This window comes from Lagenorhynchus albirostris, chromosome X (assembly GCF_949774975.1).
Source record: "Lagenorhynchus albirostris chromosome X, mLagAlb1.1, whole genome shotgun sequence".
NCBI lineage: Eukaryota > Metazoa > Chordata > Mammalia > Artiodactyla > Delphinidae > Lagenorhynchus > Lagenorhynchus albirostris.
The window spans coordinates 90,859,654-90,876,744 of record NC_083116.1 but is presented as its reverse complement, the minus strand read 5'-3'; the positions used below and the strand labels follow the sequence as shown (position 1 = coordinate 90,876,744).

The 17,091-nt window shown below is 38.5% G+C and overlaps 1 protein-coding gene and 1 pseudogene across 2 annotated transcripts in view; one reads left to right on the top strand and one right to left on the bottom strand.

Annotated features, from left to right (window-relative positions):
• Nucleotides 1–17,091, top strand: part of JADE3 (jade family PHD finger 3) — a 151,212-nt gene that overhangs the window by 19,294 nt on the left and 114,827 nt on the right. Inside the window, exons 1-2 of one of the 2 annotated variants that reach the window (XM_060138195.1) lie at nt 5,042–5,149; nt 6,454–6,532. The exons of the other annotated variant lie outside the window; for it this stretch is intronic. Of the exons in view, the coding sequence (XP_059994178.1) occupies nt 6,517–6,532 (16 nt within the window). The 5' untranslated portion in view covers nt 5,042–5,149; nt 6,454–6,516. Of the gene's footprint in view, nt 1–5,041; nt 5,150–6,453; nt 6,533–17,091 lie in introns of those variants that run through there. 2 annotated transcript variants of the gene reach the window in all.
• On the bottom strand, nt 13,849–15,714 carry LOC132513975 (large ribosomal subunit protein eL15-like; annotated as a pseudogene).

Below are 17,091 nucleotides of genomic sequence, written 5' to 3'. Positions count from 1 at the left end.
CACGGCAATCAGAGAAGAAAAAGAAATAAAAGGAATCCAAATCGGAAAAGAAGAAGTAAAGGTGTCACTGTTTGCAGATGACATGATACTATACGTAGAGAATCCTAAAGATGCTACCAGAAAACTACTAGAGGTAATCAATGAATTTGGTAAAGTAGCAGGATACAAACTTAATGCACAGAAATCTCTGGCATTCCTATACACTAATGATGAAAAATCTGAAAGTGAAATTAAGAAAACACTCTGATTTACCATTGCAAGAAAAAGAATAAAATATCTAGGAATAAACCTACCTAAGGAGACCAAGACCTGTATGCAGAAAATTGTAAGACACTGTTGAAAGAAATAAAAGATGATACAAATAGATGGAGAGATATACCATGTTCTTGGATTGGAAGAATCAACATTGTGAAAATGACTCTACTACCCAAAGCAATCTACAGATTCAATGCAATCCCTATCCAACTACCACTGGCATTTTTCACAGAACTAGAACAAAAAATTTCACAATTTGTATGGAAACACAAAAGACCCCGAATTGCCAAAGCAATCTTGAGAACGAAAACTGGAGCTGGAGGAATCAGGCTCCCTGACTTCAGACTATACTACAAAGCTACAGTAATCAAGACAGTATGGTACTGGCACAAAAACAGAAATATGAATCAATGGAACAGGATAGAAAGCTCAGAGATAAACCCATGCACATATGGTCACCTTATCTTTGATAAAGGAGGCAAGAATATACAGTAGAGAAAAGCCCGCCTCTTCAGTAAGTGGTGCTGAGAAAACTGGACAGCTACATGTAAAGGAATGAAATTAGAACACTTCCTAACACCATACACAAAAATAAACTCAAAATAGATTAAAGACCTAAATGTAAGGCCAGAAACTATCAAACTCTTAGAGGAAAACATAGGCAGAACACTCTATGCCACAAATCACAGCAAGGTCCTTTTTGACCCACCTCTTAGAGAAATGGATATAAAAACAAAAGTAAACAAATGGGACCTAATGAAACTTCAGAGCTTTTGCACAGCAAAGGAAACCATAAACAAGACCAAAAGACAGCCCTCAGAATGGGAGAAAACATTTGCAAATGAAGCAGCTGATGAAGGATTAATCTCCAAAATTTACAAGCAGCTCATGCTGCTCAATATCAAAAAAACAAACAGCGCAATCCAAAAATGGGCAGAACACCTAAATAGACATTTCTCCGAAGAAGATATACAGATTGCCAACAAACACATGAAAGGATGCTCAACATCACTAATCATTAGAGAAATGCAAATCAAAAGTACAACGAGGTATCATCTCACACCAGTCAGAATGGCCATCACCAAAAAATCTAGAAAGAATAAATGCTGGAGAGGGTGTGTAGAAAAGGGAACACTCTTGCACTGCTGGTGGGGATGTGAATTGGTTCAGCCAGTATGGAGAACAGTATGGAGGTTCCTTAAAAAACTACAAATAGAACTACCATATGACCCAGCAATCCCACTGCTGGGCATATACCCAGAGAAAACCATAATTCAAAAAGACACATGCACCCCAATATTCATTGCAGCACTATTTACAGTAGCCAGCTCATGGAAGCAACCTAAGTGTCCATCGATAGATGAATAGATAAAGAAGATGTGGCACATATGTACAATGGAATATTACTCAGCCATGAAAAGAAACGAAATTGAATTATTTGTAGTGAGTTGGGTGGACCTAGAGTCTGTCATACAGAGTGATGTAAATCAGAAAGAGAAAAACAAATACCGTATGCTAACACATATATATGGACTCTAAAAAAAATGATCATGAACCTAGGGGCAAGACGGGAATAAAGACTCAGACCTACTAGAGACTGGACTTGAGGATATGGGGTGGGGGAAGGGTAAGCTGTGACAAAGTAAGAGAGTGGCATGGACATATATACACTATGAAACGTAAAATATATAGCTAGTGGGAAGCAGCCGCATAGCATAGGGAGAGCAGCTTGGTGCTTTGTTACCACCTAGAGGGGTGGGATAGGGAGGGTGGGAGGGAGGGAGACGCATGAGGGAAGAGATATGGGGACATATGTATATGTATAACTGATTCACTTTGTTATAAAGCAGAAACTGGCACACCATTGGAAAGCAATTATACTCTAATGATGTTTAAAAAAATAGAATAAAATAAAATATCATGGAGATAAGTAATTAAAAAATAATAATAATCCATAGGTGTGGTGTGTTTGGTAGGCAAGCCTTCAAAGGATGGTGTCCATTGGCGAAATTTTAAATGTTGTCCTCAGTTGTCCTTAGGAACATTTAGATGTATGGGAGTCCTATATAATATCCAATGATTGGCCAGATGCCCCCTTTTGATGGTTTTACTTGTCCTCCCAACATTAAAGAATCACGTTCACCAAAAATTTAGTGCATTGCTATACTTCATAAAGAAGCTGCAAAAAGTAGCTCAGAATGAACTAACACTCGAGTGGTTGCTATATACCAGGCCTATGTGTAGACAGTCCTCAAGTGTGTAAACCTGAGTATCTCCCCACAAAATAAGTAATTCGGATAATCGCTAAATGCTATTTTTATACTTTTTTAAAAAGCTAACTGTTGAGGACACTGATGAGGCATGATTTATTGGAACCCCCGTGATATGAACCATCTATAATTTCTCAGATCCTAAAAGAAAACACATCTTTCTACAGGAAACCTCCCCAGTTTTGAGGAGCACATTGAGGAGAGAATTGACAAAAACAGCATGCCCACTCAGATATCTCCCTAGAATACTATGTCATTAGAAAATGCAGTGGAGGTCCCTTTCTTGCATAACTGCTGCATGCTATGGTCTGGCTCAGTCTGAGCAAGCACCAAGGGCAGAGGAGATGTGTTTTCCCTTGGAGAACTTTTCCCTATCCTATGATGTATGCACAAAGGGCCACCCATTCACCTACTAGACAGTGGATAAAGCCCTGTATGTGTAAAGAGGAACCTAAATATCCTTTCTTTTCCTGTCTATTAGTTTCAGTTGTTTTGTAATGTTTTCCCATGACACAATCCATCAACTGAGGACAGTTCTTCACCTGGGATTTCAGGGCAACTAGGTTTAACAGAAATCTTAAGCACACAGACTGGGAAGTCATCTCTGAACTGTTTCCTCACTGGCTCCCCTCCCCCAGTACCACCAACAATCCAACACTCAAGTTTACCTGGAGCCTTTCCTCACAGCTGGATCATCCTGTCCTCTTCTTCCTGCCAATCAATCCTGCCTGGGCCAATTCCAAATTCTTGGAAATTCTAGCTTGGGAGATTCTCCATTTCCCCAAAACCCACACACTTGGATGTTATCCTCTGCGCCATATTCTCTCATTTTAAGTCCTGTCTTTTTTATTCACTTTGGCACCTAATGCCATACTTCCTTACTCTGTGACCTATTTCGTATACACATGACCTGAAGCTTTACAACTAGACTGCCCCTCCCATAGTGTTAGTAGAACTTCAAATTCTCTACGTTCTGTCTCTCACAAATACCTGAAACAGAATTGTTGCCTGCTGGTTTTTTATTTTTTATTGAAGTATAGTTGATTTACAATTTTGTTAGTTTTAGGTGTACAGCAAAGTGATTCAGATACGTGTGTGTGTGTGTGTGTGTGTGTGTGTGTGTATTCTTTTTCAGATTATTTTCCCTTATAGGTTATTACAAAATATTGAGTATAGTTCCCTGAGCTATACAGTAGGTCCTTGCTGGTTATCTATTTGCTGCCTGCTGTTTAATTAACAAACCAAACATCACTTCTCATTTTGTATTTAAAAAAATTACACATAACGTGTTCTAATGGCCACATAAATCCTGTGGAAAGTAGTAGTTTGGAAAAGAAATATACATTTTGCAGACTGTCAAAAGAAAACTGGTGTTTTCCTGTGCTGCCACTGTGAAAAGTGTGGCTATACAGTCTGCCTGGGCAGAGCATGGCTCCGTAGTTTAGATTACAGTCAAAACTGCAGGCAGCTTTTCCCTGGCTGCATCATGGTTTCTAGCCTCATCCATGATTCCTTGCCCACTTATAATGTTAAAGAGCACTAGGATTTTTTTCTTTTCAAATACAAACAAAACTTTGACTGTAAACAGTTGTATCCTACTTGTCTCACATGAAAGTTGAATCTTATACAGGAGAGAGGAGGGTGTGTTTGTGTGTGTTATGAACCTAAATTTAGCTCTCTCTAGGATAATCAATTCAATCCAGGATAAACATTTTTTTATACTTCTAAATAAGCCTACCTTTAAAACTCCAATTATGCCCTTTAGCCCCTTGAGGAGAATCCATGTAGGCACTTGCCTTTAGGGAAACTGTCTCTAGGCTGATTTCTTGCCATGATCTCTGTGCCGCTCCAGGTCATACTCAACTTCCTTCCAAACTGCTGTTCATAAAGATGCAGGCTCTTAAAGGTGTCTTCGCTACACCACCATACCCACTCCGGCCACTAAGCCACCATGTACTCCTGGCTGCTCACTGCATAGTAGGTATGCCTGTACTCCTGAGAGCCTAGCAGGTAAAGTCCCCCACGCCCAAGCATAACCTTTCCCACCATCCTTACTGCTTATGTCTTAAATCCTCTTCTCTACCCACTCCACCCAGGTGTGCATTCACTAGAGTCTAAACATACCATGAGTCGTCCTGCCACTGTCTGTACTGCCTCTGCCTGAAGTTCTCCACATTCCTCTGTTCTATCTGCACATTTCTCAGGATCCACTCAAAAGCTCATTTTTTTCACCTCAGTGGTTCCTTCCATCTCTCAAGGCCCATAGGACTATGTGTTTAACACTCATTTTCCCAAATGGAATGGTGTGATAGAGTGCTTAATGGCCACCAAGTCTTTTCATTTCTGTATATACACCACTTTACAGTGTGACTTTGCAGCTTCTTCCATCAGGAGGTGGAGTCTATTTCTCTACTCCTTGAATCTGAGCTGTTCTTGTAACTCGATTTGGCCAATAAATGCAGCATGAGTAACTGGGTGACTTCTGAGCCTAGGTCTCAAGAAGTCTTGTAGCTTTCCTCTTCTCCCTGAGAACGCTGAAGCAACCATGTGAAGAAGCCCCAGCTAGTCTGCTGGAGGAAGAGAGATGATATTGAGAGGCCAGTCAGCAGCCAACCATCAGACATGTGAGTGACGCCATCTTAAATACTCAACCCTAGTCGTATTGCCAGATGACCAACTTCATGAGGAACTCTCGGAAAGACTAGCAGAAGAACCACTCAGCTGATTCTAGCTCAGATTGCTGACCCACAGAATTATGAGCAAATAAAATGGTTGTTATTTTAAGTCACTAAATTTTGGGGTGATTTGTTATGCAGCAGTAAATAACTGAAAGAGCAGGTTTTGTACTGCTGTATTCCTGGCATCTAGAGGACATGTTCATGGTAGGTTGTCAGTAAGAGATTGCTGTGGATCCCTGTCATCAAGGTGTCACTCCTCTTTACTTAGTAGACAACCAAGCTTCCTAATCCTCATGTCTCTCCCTGGCTCTCAAACAGTTCAAAGCCTGGGCTCAACACTGTCTTCCAGGATGACACCTTGCAGTTCTTCTTCACTCCACTGGACCAACATCCATTCATTTGCTCCCTTCACAGCCCTTTGACAGGTCATATCTTTCAGCTGCATGCTGCATTCCCTCACTAATTACTTCGTTCACTAAACCCTGAGGGGCCAACCCATGGACTGCCTCAATGCCATAAAGCTGTTCTCAACTTCCCAACCTTCCACCATCACTCTGAACCCTCACTACCTGATTCACATGTGCTTACAATTAGGAGAGACCTAAGAGATTGTCTAGGACAACCCCTTCCAGTTATGAATGAGGAAAGAAAGTCCCAGATAAGAAATAATAATAATAAATGGCTTATTCAAGGTCACATGATGGCAGTATCAATACCAGAACCCACATGTCATGCAGATTATTACCTAGTAGATTGCTTATTTGTGCTTGGTTTGTGTGTGTGCAACTGTGCCCTGCAGTTTAGACTGTGGAAGTTCCTTGGAGAGTGGCATCATATCTTTTACTTCTCCTACCTTTTCACACTCTTCCTGCTATCTGCAAAGACTGACCAGTAACTACTGGACACGTCAGCAGTCAATAAATGCTTGTTGATTAATTGACATTTAAAAGGAAATTACGCTTGGAACTGTTCTGTATCTTGTTTTTGGTGGTAATTACAACCATAGGTATTTGTCAGAACTTGAACTGTACATTAAAAAGGGTAAATTATACTGTGTATAAATTTTTAAATTAAGGTATAATTCAAAGCAATTATGCTGAAGAGATCTATTTATTTGATAAATGTGGCTAAATGTATTACTGTGAGAAAAGAAATTTGGCCCTTTGAAAATAAATTTGTACATAATAGGCACTTGGTAATGTTAGTTTCCTTCCTTCTTGTGCACAAATGCTTCATGATTACCTGTCAAGACTGCTAAAGAAAGCATTCCTGCCCTAGGAGATGACTGGATCTCAGATGACTTCTAAGATCCTATGATTTCTTTGAAAGGTAAATAAATGACTGTTTTGAAACACATGTGTAAAGTAAAATATAGAAGCGTTACTACACTATTCCAAAGGTGGGCCCCCTAGAACCTTGATTTTACTTCCAAAGACTTAGACTCAGGTATAAAACTATTAACCCTCTGTTAATAGAAATTATTTTAAAACTTAAAAAATAATACAAAAGGACGACCAAATGTCCTTTCGTTGTCATTCTGGAGCATTGACTGAGAGATGTGTGTCTATAACCCAAGTGTGTCTAAATAACCCAAGGATTATTTAGTTCTCTAGGGGATTACATCCTTGTTTGGCTTATTATTCACTAATGATTAGGATCCAGACTTTTTGAAGTGACATGTTAACTTAAAGATTTTTTGTCTGGTAGAGATGAAAAAAATTTCTGTTTGGTAGAAGAAATAATCCCAAAGACTATGGATTAACTGTCCTATAGTGCATTAACCACTTTTCTATCTAATTTAGCTATCTTATTCTAGCATTTTTACTTTCAGTATTTATATATACTGAATCTCTCAAATATTCTTTGAATCAGCCTTACATAATGCTGGGTCCCTCACTAATAAATTAGTCTTTGACATGTGTTCATTCTGTATTTGTATGTGAGTCATGTTCTTAATTTTGAAAATTATATTGTAATTATATATATTATACCCCAAACATCCTACAACATTGTCTGTGGACCATGTCCCATCCTGCACAAAGTCCCTGATATCTACTACTGACTGCTGGTTTTAATGCTGTAAGAGCACCTTGAAATACCTTTGTGATCATGCTGGTACCTGAAGAGGTCTTTTCAGGAAAAAAACTGGATACCTCTGCAAGTGCTCAAGAAAACTGCAGAAAGACTTTCTGGAACTACTCTCACAAAATGAGAAACTGATGTCTTTCCTATCATGTTACTGTTCTATCTATAAACCGAGAGGATGACATTAAGAACCTTTGTTTTAGAGATCCAGAACAAATAGACTCACACTGGGCCCTTCTTTCCTGTCAAACACTATTCCTGTAATCCGCTTTTGCTAGTAATGGCCATAAAATAACTATATTGGAGCAATAAAAATTGATAAACTACCAGCTGCCTCAAAAATCTAATCGCTTTGGCAAAATATACTGCAGCTTGTTGTGATAGAGCCTCCTTTTCCCTAACACATTTTATTTTAACACTTGCCTTTTCACACTACTGAATAGTATAATCAAATTAACAGATTCAGCAAATGCTCAGTGAGTTCCAGGCACTAGACACTGCTCAGCCCTGACTACCCTCACCCCCTTCCCCAAGCAGGCTCAACTAGTACTCAGTGTCAATCATTGGTTTGCAGTTGTCCAGGATGAAAATGGAGAATAGAGCCCAAATGGAGGGTTGCATTCTGTCCTGTCAGCACCCAAAAGATTTAAAATGGAGTCAAGCAAAAGAATGGATCTCTTTCACATTAATAAAATTTAATGATCTACAACACCACTGAGTATTAAATGCATACAGATTTGAAACATCCTGAGAAACAGGAAGGGTGGGTTAAAACGTGGTTCACAAACAAACTGCTATTTATAAATATTCTGAATCAGCTTGACAACTTTATTGAAAGAGGTATGAAACAAATATCTTCCAATAAACACTCAAACTCAGAAATAATCGAAATATGGTGCCCATTCATACAAAGACCAAAGTGCCAAGTTTCCATGCAGCATAGGGAATCCTCTGCAAAGCAAGTCTGAACCAAAATTCTAAAACGCCAAGGAGGAGGGAGTGAAGTGGGTTGAGGATATAGAACAGGAGTAGGAGTAATTTTTTCAACCTACTTTTACCCTGGTGATTATTAAAACAGAATTCTGTAATATTTCACAATAGAATGTTTTTGAAAAAATAATCTGTTTAGGCCAGCTTCTGCCTTGGGATGTAGGGAGCTGGAAGTAGTGTTGCTCTTACCCTTACAATTAGCCAAACTAAATGAAAATTCATGACTTTTATTGAGCCCATCAGAGGAGTATTACTCAAGTATTTGTTGAGAGGAGTATTTGTTCAAGTATTTTGCTTTAATTTAAATTTGGTAGTTTGTTTTCTTGCTGTGGTGTTTTGAGAATTTTGTTTTTTGTTTTGTTTTGTTTTGTTTGGCTGCACCGTGCAGCCTGTGGGATCTTAGTTCCCCGACCAGGGATTGAACCCACACCCCCTGCATTGGAAGCGCGGAGGCTTAACCACTGGACTGCCGGGGAAGTCCGAGAGTTTTTTTTTTTTAATATTCTGAATAAAAATCCTTTGTTGGTTATGTGGTTTATCAGTAAATATTTTCTCTACATCTGTGGCTTGGTTTTTTATTCTCTTTTTTTTTTTTTTTTTTTTTTTTTTTTGCGGTACGTGGGCCTCTCACTGCTGTGGCCTCTCCCATTGCAGAGCACAGGCTCCGGACGCGCAGGCTCAGCGGCCATGGCTCACGGGCCCAGCCGCTCCATGGCACGTGGGATCTTCCCGGACCGTGGCACGAACCCGTGTCCCCTGCATCTGGCAGGCGGATCTCAACCACTGCGCCACCAGGGAAGCCCCGGTTTTTTATTCTCTTAATGGTGTCATTCACCAAGCAAGATTTTAATTTTGATGAAGTCCAATTTATCATTTTTTAAAAGGACTCATGTCTAAGAACTCTTATATTAACCTTAGATCATGAAGATTTTCTCCTATGTTTTCTTCTAAAAGTTATGTAGTTACATGTTTTACATTTAGGTATGTGCCTATTTCGAGTTAATCTTTGTCCATGATGTGAAGTTTAGGTGGAGATCTGTTTTTTACATATGGATGTCTAATTGTTCCCACACCGTTAGTTCAAAAGACTATCTTTCCTCCTCTAAATTGCTTTTGCACCTGTTTCAAAAATCAGTTGCCTGTATTTATGTAGGTCAATATCTTAACTCTCTTTTGTTCCATTGTTCTGTTTTTATCACTTCATCAATACCACTGTCTTGATTACTGTAGCTTTATATTATGCCTTAAAATCAGTGTGTTTCTCCAACTTTATTCTTCTTTTTAAAATTTGTTTTAGCTATTCTAGATCTTTTGCTGTTCTTTATAAATTTTAGAATCATCTTGTCTATATTTACGAAAAATCCTACTGGCATTTTTGTTTGAATTAGGTTAAATCTAATCATGAATCTGATGACTTTGGGGAGAAATGACATCTTTAATATGCTGAATCTTCCACCACATGAATATAGCATATTTCTCCATTTCTTTAGATTTTCTTTGATTTTTTCATGGAAGCATCTATGTTTTGTAGTGTTCAGCATAGAGATCCTGTACATGTTTTGTTAGATATATACCTGAATGTTTCATTTCTTTGGAGCTGTTGTGATATATTTTTTTAAAGATTCAGTTTCTAGTTGTTTATTGCCACCATATAGAAATATGACTGATTTTTGTATTGACCTTATATCTTGCTTCCTTGCTAAGCTGTTAGTTATAGGACTTAAAAAAATAGATTTCTCTGATATATTCTAAGCAAACAATCATGCTGTTTAGGAGTAGGGATACTTTCATTTCTTTCTTTCAATCTGTATACCTTTTATATATTTTTTGTCCCTTTTTGCACAGGCTAAGACTTCTAGTATGATGTTTGATAGAAGTGATGAGAGAGCACAGCTTTTTCTTATTTTACCTTTAAGTTCTTTATCAAGTTGAGGAAGTTCCCTTCTATTCCTACTATGCTGAGAGTTTCTATTATGAATGCATTTTGAATTTTGACAAATGGTTTTGTCCTCATCAACTGATATTATCATTTGGTTTTTCTTTTTTAGACTTAATATGTTGATTACATTGATTGATTTTCAAATATTGAACCTGCTTTTCATTCCTGGGAGAAACCCCACTTGGATGTAGGGTTTTATATATTGCTGTTAGATTTGCTAATATTTTGTTGAGGGTATTTGCTTTTATATTCATGAGGGATATTGGTCTATAGTTTTCTTTTTTGTATTGTTTGTCTGGGTTTGGTATCAGGGCTTCATAAAATGAGTAGGGAAAGATTCTATCCTGTTTTCTGGAAGAGATCTTGCAGAATTGGTGTTATCTTTTCTTTTTTTTAATTTTTTTACTTTATATTTAATAATTTATTCAATACTCATATCAATCCTATAAGTACAATACTATTATTTTCCCCTTTTGAACCAATAATGAAACATTCTGAAGCACAGAAATGTTAACAGTTTCCCAAGAGCACAGAATTAGTAAGTGGCTGAGCAGAGATTAAAATTCAGGAAGTCTGACTGTAGTCCCTGTGCCATAACCACTTGCCTATAAAATGGTGTTATCTTTTCTTTAAATGTTTGTTGGAATTTGCCAGTGAAACCATCTGGGCCTGGGCATTTCTTTTAAAAAAGATTTTTAGCTGTGAATTTAATTTCCTTAATAGATGGATCATTATTCAGGTTACTTGTTTCATCTTCAATGAGTTTTAGTAGTTTGTGGTTTTCGAGCAGTCTGTCCATTTCATTTAAGTTGTCTAACTTATGTGTGTAGAGTTATTCATGGTAGTATCCCCTTATTATCTTTTTATGTCTGCGGGGTCTATAGTGATAATCTCCTCTTTCATTCCTCATATTGGTAATTTGCTTTTTTTTTTCTTTCTCAGTTTTGCTAGAGGTTTATCAATTTTATTGATCTTTTCAAAGGACCAGCTTTTGTTTTCATTTATTTTTCTCTGTTGTTTTTCTGTTTTCAGCTTCATTGATTTCTGTTTTATCTTATTTCCTTTTTCTGCTTGCTTTGGGTTTATTTTGCTCTTTTTCTAGTTCCTAAGGGGGAAGCTTAGATTACAGTTGACCCTTGAACAACAGGGATATGAACTGTGCAGGTCCACTTATATGTGGATTATTTTCAATAGTAAATACTACAGTACTACACGATCCACATGGTTGGTTGAATCCACAGATGTGAAACTGCCAATACAGAGGAATTGAGGTTATGGAGGAACCATGGATAGGGAGGGCTGACAATAACTTAGATATGGATTTTTGACTGTGCAGAGGTTTGGCACCCCTGACCCCTGATTGTTCAAGGGTCACCTGTATTTATATGAGAGATTTTTTTCCCTAAAATATCATTTACTGCTATGAATTTCCCTCTAAGCCCACAAATTGAGTTATGTTGTTTTTTCATTTTTCTTTAATTAAAAATATTTTCTAATTTCCCTTAAAAGTTTCTCTTTGATTAATGGGTTATTTAGATATATGATATCCAATAGCCAAGTATTTGGAGCTTTTCCTCTTATCTCTCTGTTGTCGATTTCTATTTTATTTCCTTTATGGTCAGGGAACATATTCTGTATGATTTCAGTTCTTTTATATTTGAAGTTTGTTTTGTGACCCAGGATGTGATCTATCTTGTTGAAAGAATATATATTCTGCGATTGTTAGATAGAGTGTTCTGTACATATAAGCTAATTCCACTTGGTTGATAATAGTGTTCAGTTCTTACATATTCTTGCTGATTTTCTGTCTGCTAGTTCTATATATTAATTAGAGAGGAGTGTTGAAGTCTCCAACTATAATTGTGGGTTTTTCTACTTCTAATTTTAGATCTGACAGTTTTTGCTTCACATATTTTGAAGCACTGTTGTTAGGTGTTTACACATTTAGGATTGTTAAGTCTTTGGGGTGAATTAAATAACCCTTTTAGCATTATGACATGTCTCTTTATATCCCACTTTATCCTTTCTTTTTAGTTTAATAGACATTTATTCTATTATTATGTATAGTTGAACAAGCTCTACACACAAAATTATATGGTTTAAGACTTTTTTTTTGAGTGGGAAGAAATTTGGGTCTCAAAACGTTTTGCGAGCCTGCTACATGTTTTCTGGAAATCATTAAGTGGACCTTTCAAGACCCTTGAAGAAAATACGAGAAAAATTGGTTCAAGAAAACCAGCAATTAGATTTCAAAATTAACCTACCTGTTAAGATAGCAAACCAAGAATTGGAAAGAATTGGGGCAATTCCTCTTCCATATTTCCTATACACTCAAATCCACCCTGGGAAACAGAACATGATGCAAGCAGAATGTAGTGGTATGCCCAGCCACAACTGGTGGCCTGGCAAGTTTGTGGAATGGTGAGGCTCTTGAGGGTAGTTTGAGCAGGGATCAGAAAAATAACTGTAGGCAACATATAAAATTGGAAACCAGTTGAACTTGTATTGACACCAACTACATGACTTTTCTCAGTATCCTTATGGGAATGGATAATGTGGCTTGACCCAGAATAGCACTGATTAGACTTAGTGTTACTTTTAAATAACAACCAACCCTGTTGTCCCCTCTGTGGTGGTTTAGAGAGTTCATAATGGTCACAAACTAATATTACAGATAAAACATTTAAAATTTTGATCCAAGCTTTTTCTGTCCTCCCACACTTGAAAGGTATCTGATGGACGCCAATTTCCCAATCCTAGCATTACTAGCTTACAAACCTTAGGGCTAATTAACTCCCTTCTCATTTACCTAATGTTCAATTTCCATCAGTTTCAGTATACACCAGTGTAAATACCATGACTATTTTGCATGAAGTTCAGTATTCTACAGATCCCAGTCCTGGGATTAAACCAGTAGCTCCCATCTTTTATGTGAACATCAGTGGTACCATGGAGGCCAAGGCAGTTTAATTTAGGTTAACCAGGATGTTTTCATTTGTAAGCGAACCCTCTTGCAACAGGTTTATTCAATTCTCTTAAAAATGGTGACACTCCTTTACTTTTCGCCTTTCGGAAGCAGCTGTTTACATAAATGGAATATTAGATTAAGTCTAAAAATGTGGGCCCTAGTTAACTTTCATTGTTTTTCTGCGTATGATCATGATAAAGGATCAGGATATCCTTCACATTTCCAAGGAAAATCCAATTTAAAAAGTTTGTCCTTGCCAAACTCCATAAAACAGCCACTTTAGAGTAAACCAGCAGAGCATTGCATCACCCCAATAAAGCTGTAGGTTTCATCACATGCATCAACAAATCTACATGGCTAGTTTCTGCACTCCTCTTTTCCAGAATTTATTTTACACCTATTGTACCAAACAGCATTTTAAACACGGACATATCAACTCCCTAATAAAGCAAAAACAAAGGCATTTCCCTTATTAGAAACAAGATACACCATCACTTAAAGTCTTCAAACATTATTGCACTTTAATTTTCATAATTTGACAATGCATTCAATGAAATAATCTGGAGACAACTAGTTTTAACAGACAAATTTAAAAACACCTTTAAGCGGACGTGAATGTCCTAAATTGTTTATTAGGTAAGAATTTTACAAACATTACTTATATTAGCGGTAATAGTGGAGCTGGAGAGTATTGCGCCTTCTCCAAGCTGCACGGCGAGAACCACCAATAGTGTGGTGGGACTTGTGGCCCTTTCCAAGGCCGCGGCTCTTTCTGCCTGCAGATGTCAGCCCCCACATCTCCCTGTGCTTGTGGACTGGTTTGGTGATCCACTGGGTGACAGGGTTTCTTCTGATAGCTTTATGAAATGGATCAATGATGATAACCTCAAAAAATTTGTAAGTAGAATCTTCACCAACCCAGTAAGAATTCAGGACCCTTAGGGCCCCACAGTGACGTCCAGTTCACTCCTTGGCAACAGAATGAAGGCTTTGAGCAAACTAGAGCTGGTTGACACCATGATGGAGAGGCTTGCCGTAGGTGGCACCATTAGGAACCGGGCATTTGCGGGCACCACAGCACACACGAATCCGATATATGACATAACCTTGCTTGGCCTTGTAGCCCAGCCTGTGTACCTTGTCAGGCTGGGTGGGGCAGAGGGCCCTCTGCAGTGCAGAGAGCTGGCGGTACTGCCAGCAGTGCACCCTGAGCAGAAAGCAAATTATGTGGGACTGCTTCTTCCTCCTGGATGTACTAGCAAGTGCCCATCTCGGCTCACCTGATGGCTGCTGCCAGACGGAAAGGCCCACTTTATCCTTGTAATTTTCTTTGCTCTGAATTCTTTCTTTTCTTTTTTTTTTTTTTTGGCGGTACGTGTGCCTCTCACCGCTGTGGCCTCTCCCATTGCAGAGCACAGGCTCCAGACGTGCAGGCCCAGCGGCCATGGCTCATGGGTGCAGCCGCTCCGCAGCATGTGGGATCTTCCAGGACCGGGGCACGAACCCGTGTACCCTGCATCGGCAGGCGGACTCTCAACCACTGCGCCATCAGGGAAGCCCTGAATTCTTTCTTTTGATCAGCATTTGCATCATATCTTTTTTCATCTTTTACTTTTCATCTACCTATATCATATTTTAAATGATTTTCTTATAGTCTTTGTGGTGGGATCATGTTTTTTAAATCTGTTCTGACAGTCTCTGTCTTTTAATTGTATGTTTAGACCATTCCACTTAATGTAGTTATTGATATGCTTGGTTTAAACCTACCATTTTATTATTTCTTTTCTTTGTGTTATACCTCTGTTATTATTTCCTCTCTTTTCCACTTTCCTGCCTTTTGGGTTATTTGAACGTTTTTTAGTGCTCCATTTTAATTAATCTACTGTGTTTTTTTTTTTTTTTTTTTTTTGCGGTATGTGGGCCTCTCACCGCTGTGGCCTCTCCCGCTGCGAGGCACAGGCTCCGGACGCGCAGGCTCAGCGGCCATGGCTCACGGGCCCAGCCGCTCCGCGGCACGTGGGATCCTCCCGGACCGGGGCACGAATCCGCGTCCCCTGCATCGGCAGGCGGACTCTCAACCACTGTGTCACCAGGGAAGCCCTACTGTGATTTTTGAGTTTATCTCTTTGCATATCTTTTGTGGTTACTCTAGGGATTATAATATACATATTAAGCCTTGCACAGTCTGCTTAGAATCAATACTTTACTACTTCAGGAGTCATGCAGAAACCTTACACCCTGTAGGTCCCTTTACCCTCTCCCCTTTATGTTATAGTTGTCTTATATATTACATCTACACATACTGGAAATCCCTTCACACATTCTTATTGTTTTTGCTATCAGCTGCCAAACATATTTTAAGTAATTCAAGAGAAGAACAGTCTGTTATATCTACCCAAATTTTACAATTTATATTGCTGTTCCTTCATTCCTAATGTGCTAAATTTCTTTCTGCTATAATTTCCCAACTGGCTGAAGAACTTCCTCTAGCAGTTCTTTTAGAGCAGATTGCTGGCTATAAATTGTCATCCCTGAAAGATATTTTTGCTGGATATAGAATTATGTGTTGACAGTTCTTTTTTCCCCACACTTCAAACATGTTGTGCCATTTCCTTATGACCTCCATGGTTTCTGATACAAGAAATCCACTGTAATTCGAATTGTTATACCCCTATAAGGTAATGTATTTTTCCTCTGGCTGCTTTCAAGATTTTTTTCTTTGTACTACGTTCAGCAGTTTGATTTGGATATGTCTGGAAACGGGTTTCTTTGGGTTTATTCTGTTTGGGGTTTTTCACTGCTCAGGCTATTCAGAGTCTCATAAATAGGCTCTGGATCCAGAAGAGATTGGAATAATAATGACAAAAAACTTCTTTTGAAAGTATCTTTGCTTTGTAGGGACCTGCACACAGTAGAAATAGAAATATTTTCTGTATATCCCAGACAGAATTTAACATTAGTAAATTATAGTTGTAACTCCTGCTCCCTTTCAGTGATGTGGAAGATTGTTGCAAATGGACTAGAATGGAGAGAATTGAGCTCCAGAGAGAATGAGTGAGTTTTGTAGTTTTACACACCTAGTAAGTTGCAGATCTATAAGTTAGTGTTCAAGTTCTGTTTACACTACTATAATATGTTCCTATGCACTTATAGAATTTGTCCCTCCTCCTAAACGGAAACTTTAGCTTAAGTTTATGGTGAGATGCTCGTTTGAAATGTCTACTTTTAAAAAAAAATCAGGGAAAGTCTCATATTTTAAATTCCTTCAGGGAGGCATTAAGTCTTGGTTTGAGCAGGGATTGGTACACTATAGCCTGCCCGCTAAATCTGTCCCACTACCTGTTTTCATGCAGCCTATAAGCTAGGAATGGATTTTTCTGTTTTTAAATGGTTGGAAAAATCAAAAGAAGAATAATATTTGATGACATGTGAAAATTGTATGAAATTAAAATTTCAGTGTAAGTGAAGTTTTTTTGATATTTATTTACTTATTTATTTATTTGGCTGCATTGGGTCTTAGTTGCGGCACACGGGCTCTTCACTGAGGCACGCGGGCTCTTCGTTGCAGCGCACGGGCTCTAGACCACACGGGCTCAGTAGCTGTGGCACGGGGGCTTAGTTGCCCCACAGCATGTGGGATCTTAGTTCTGTGGCTAGGGATCGAACCTGAGTCCCATGCGTTGGAAGGCGGATTCTTAACCACTGGACCATCAGGGAAGCCCCTATAAGTGAAGTTTTATTGGAACACAGCCATGTCCATTTATTTACATAAATAAATGTCAGTGGTTTCTCTTATGCTGTAATGGCAGAGTTGAGTAGTTAAGACAGAGGCTGAATGGCCTGCAAAGCAAAAAATATATACTGTCTAGCCCTTTACAGAAAACGTTTGCTAACTCCTTGTTTAGA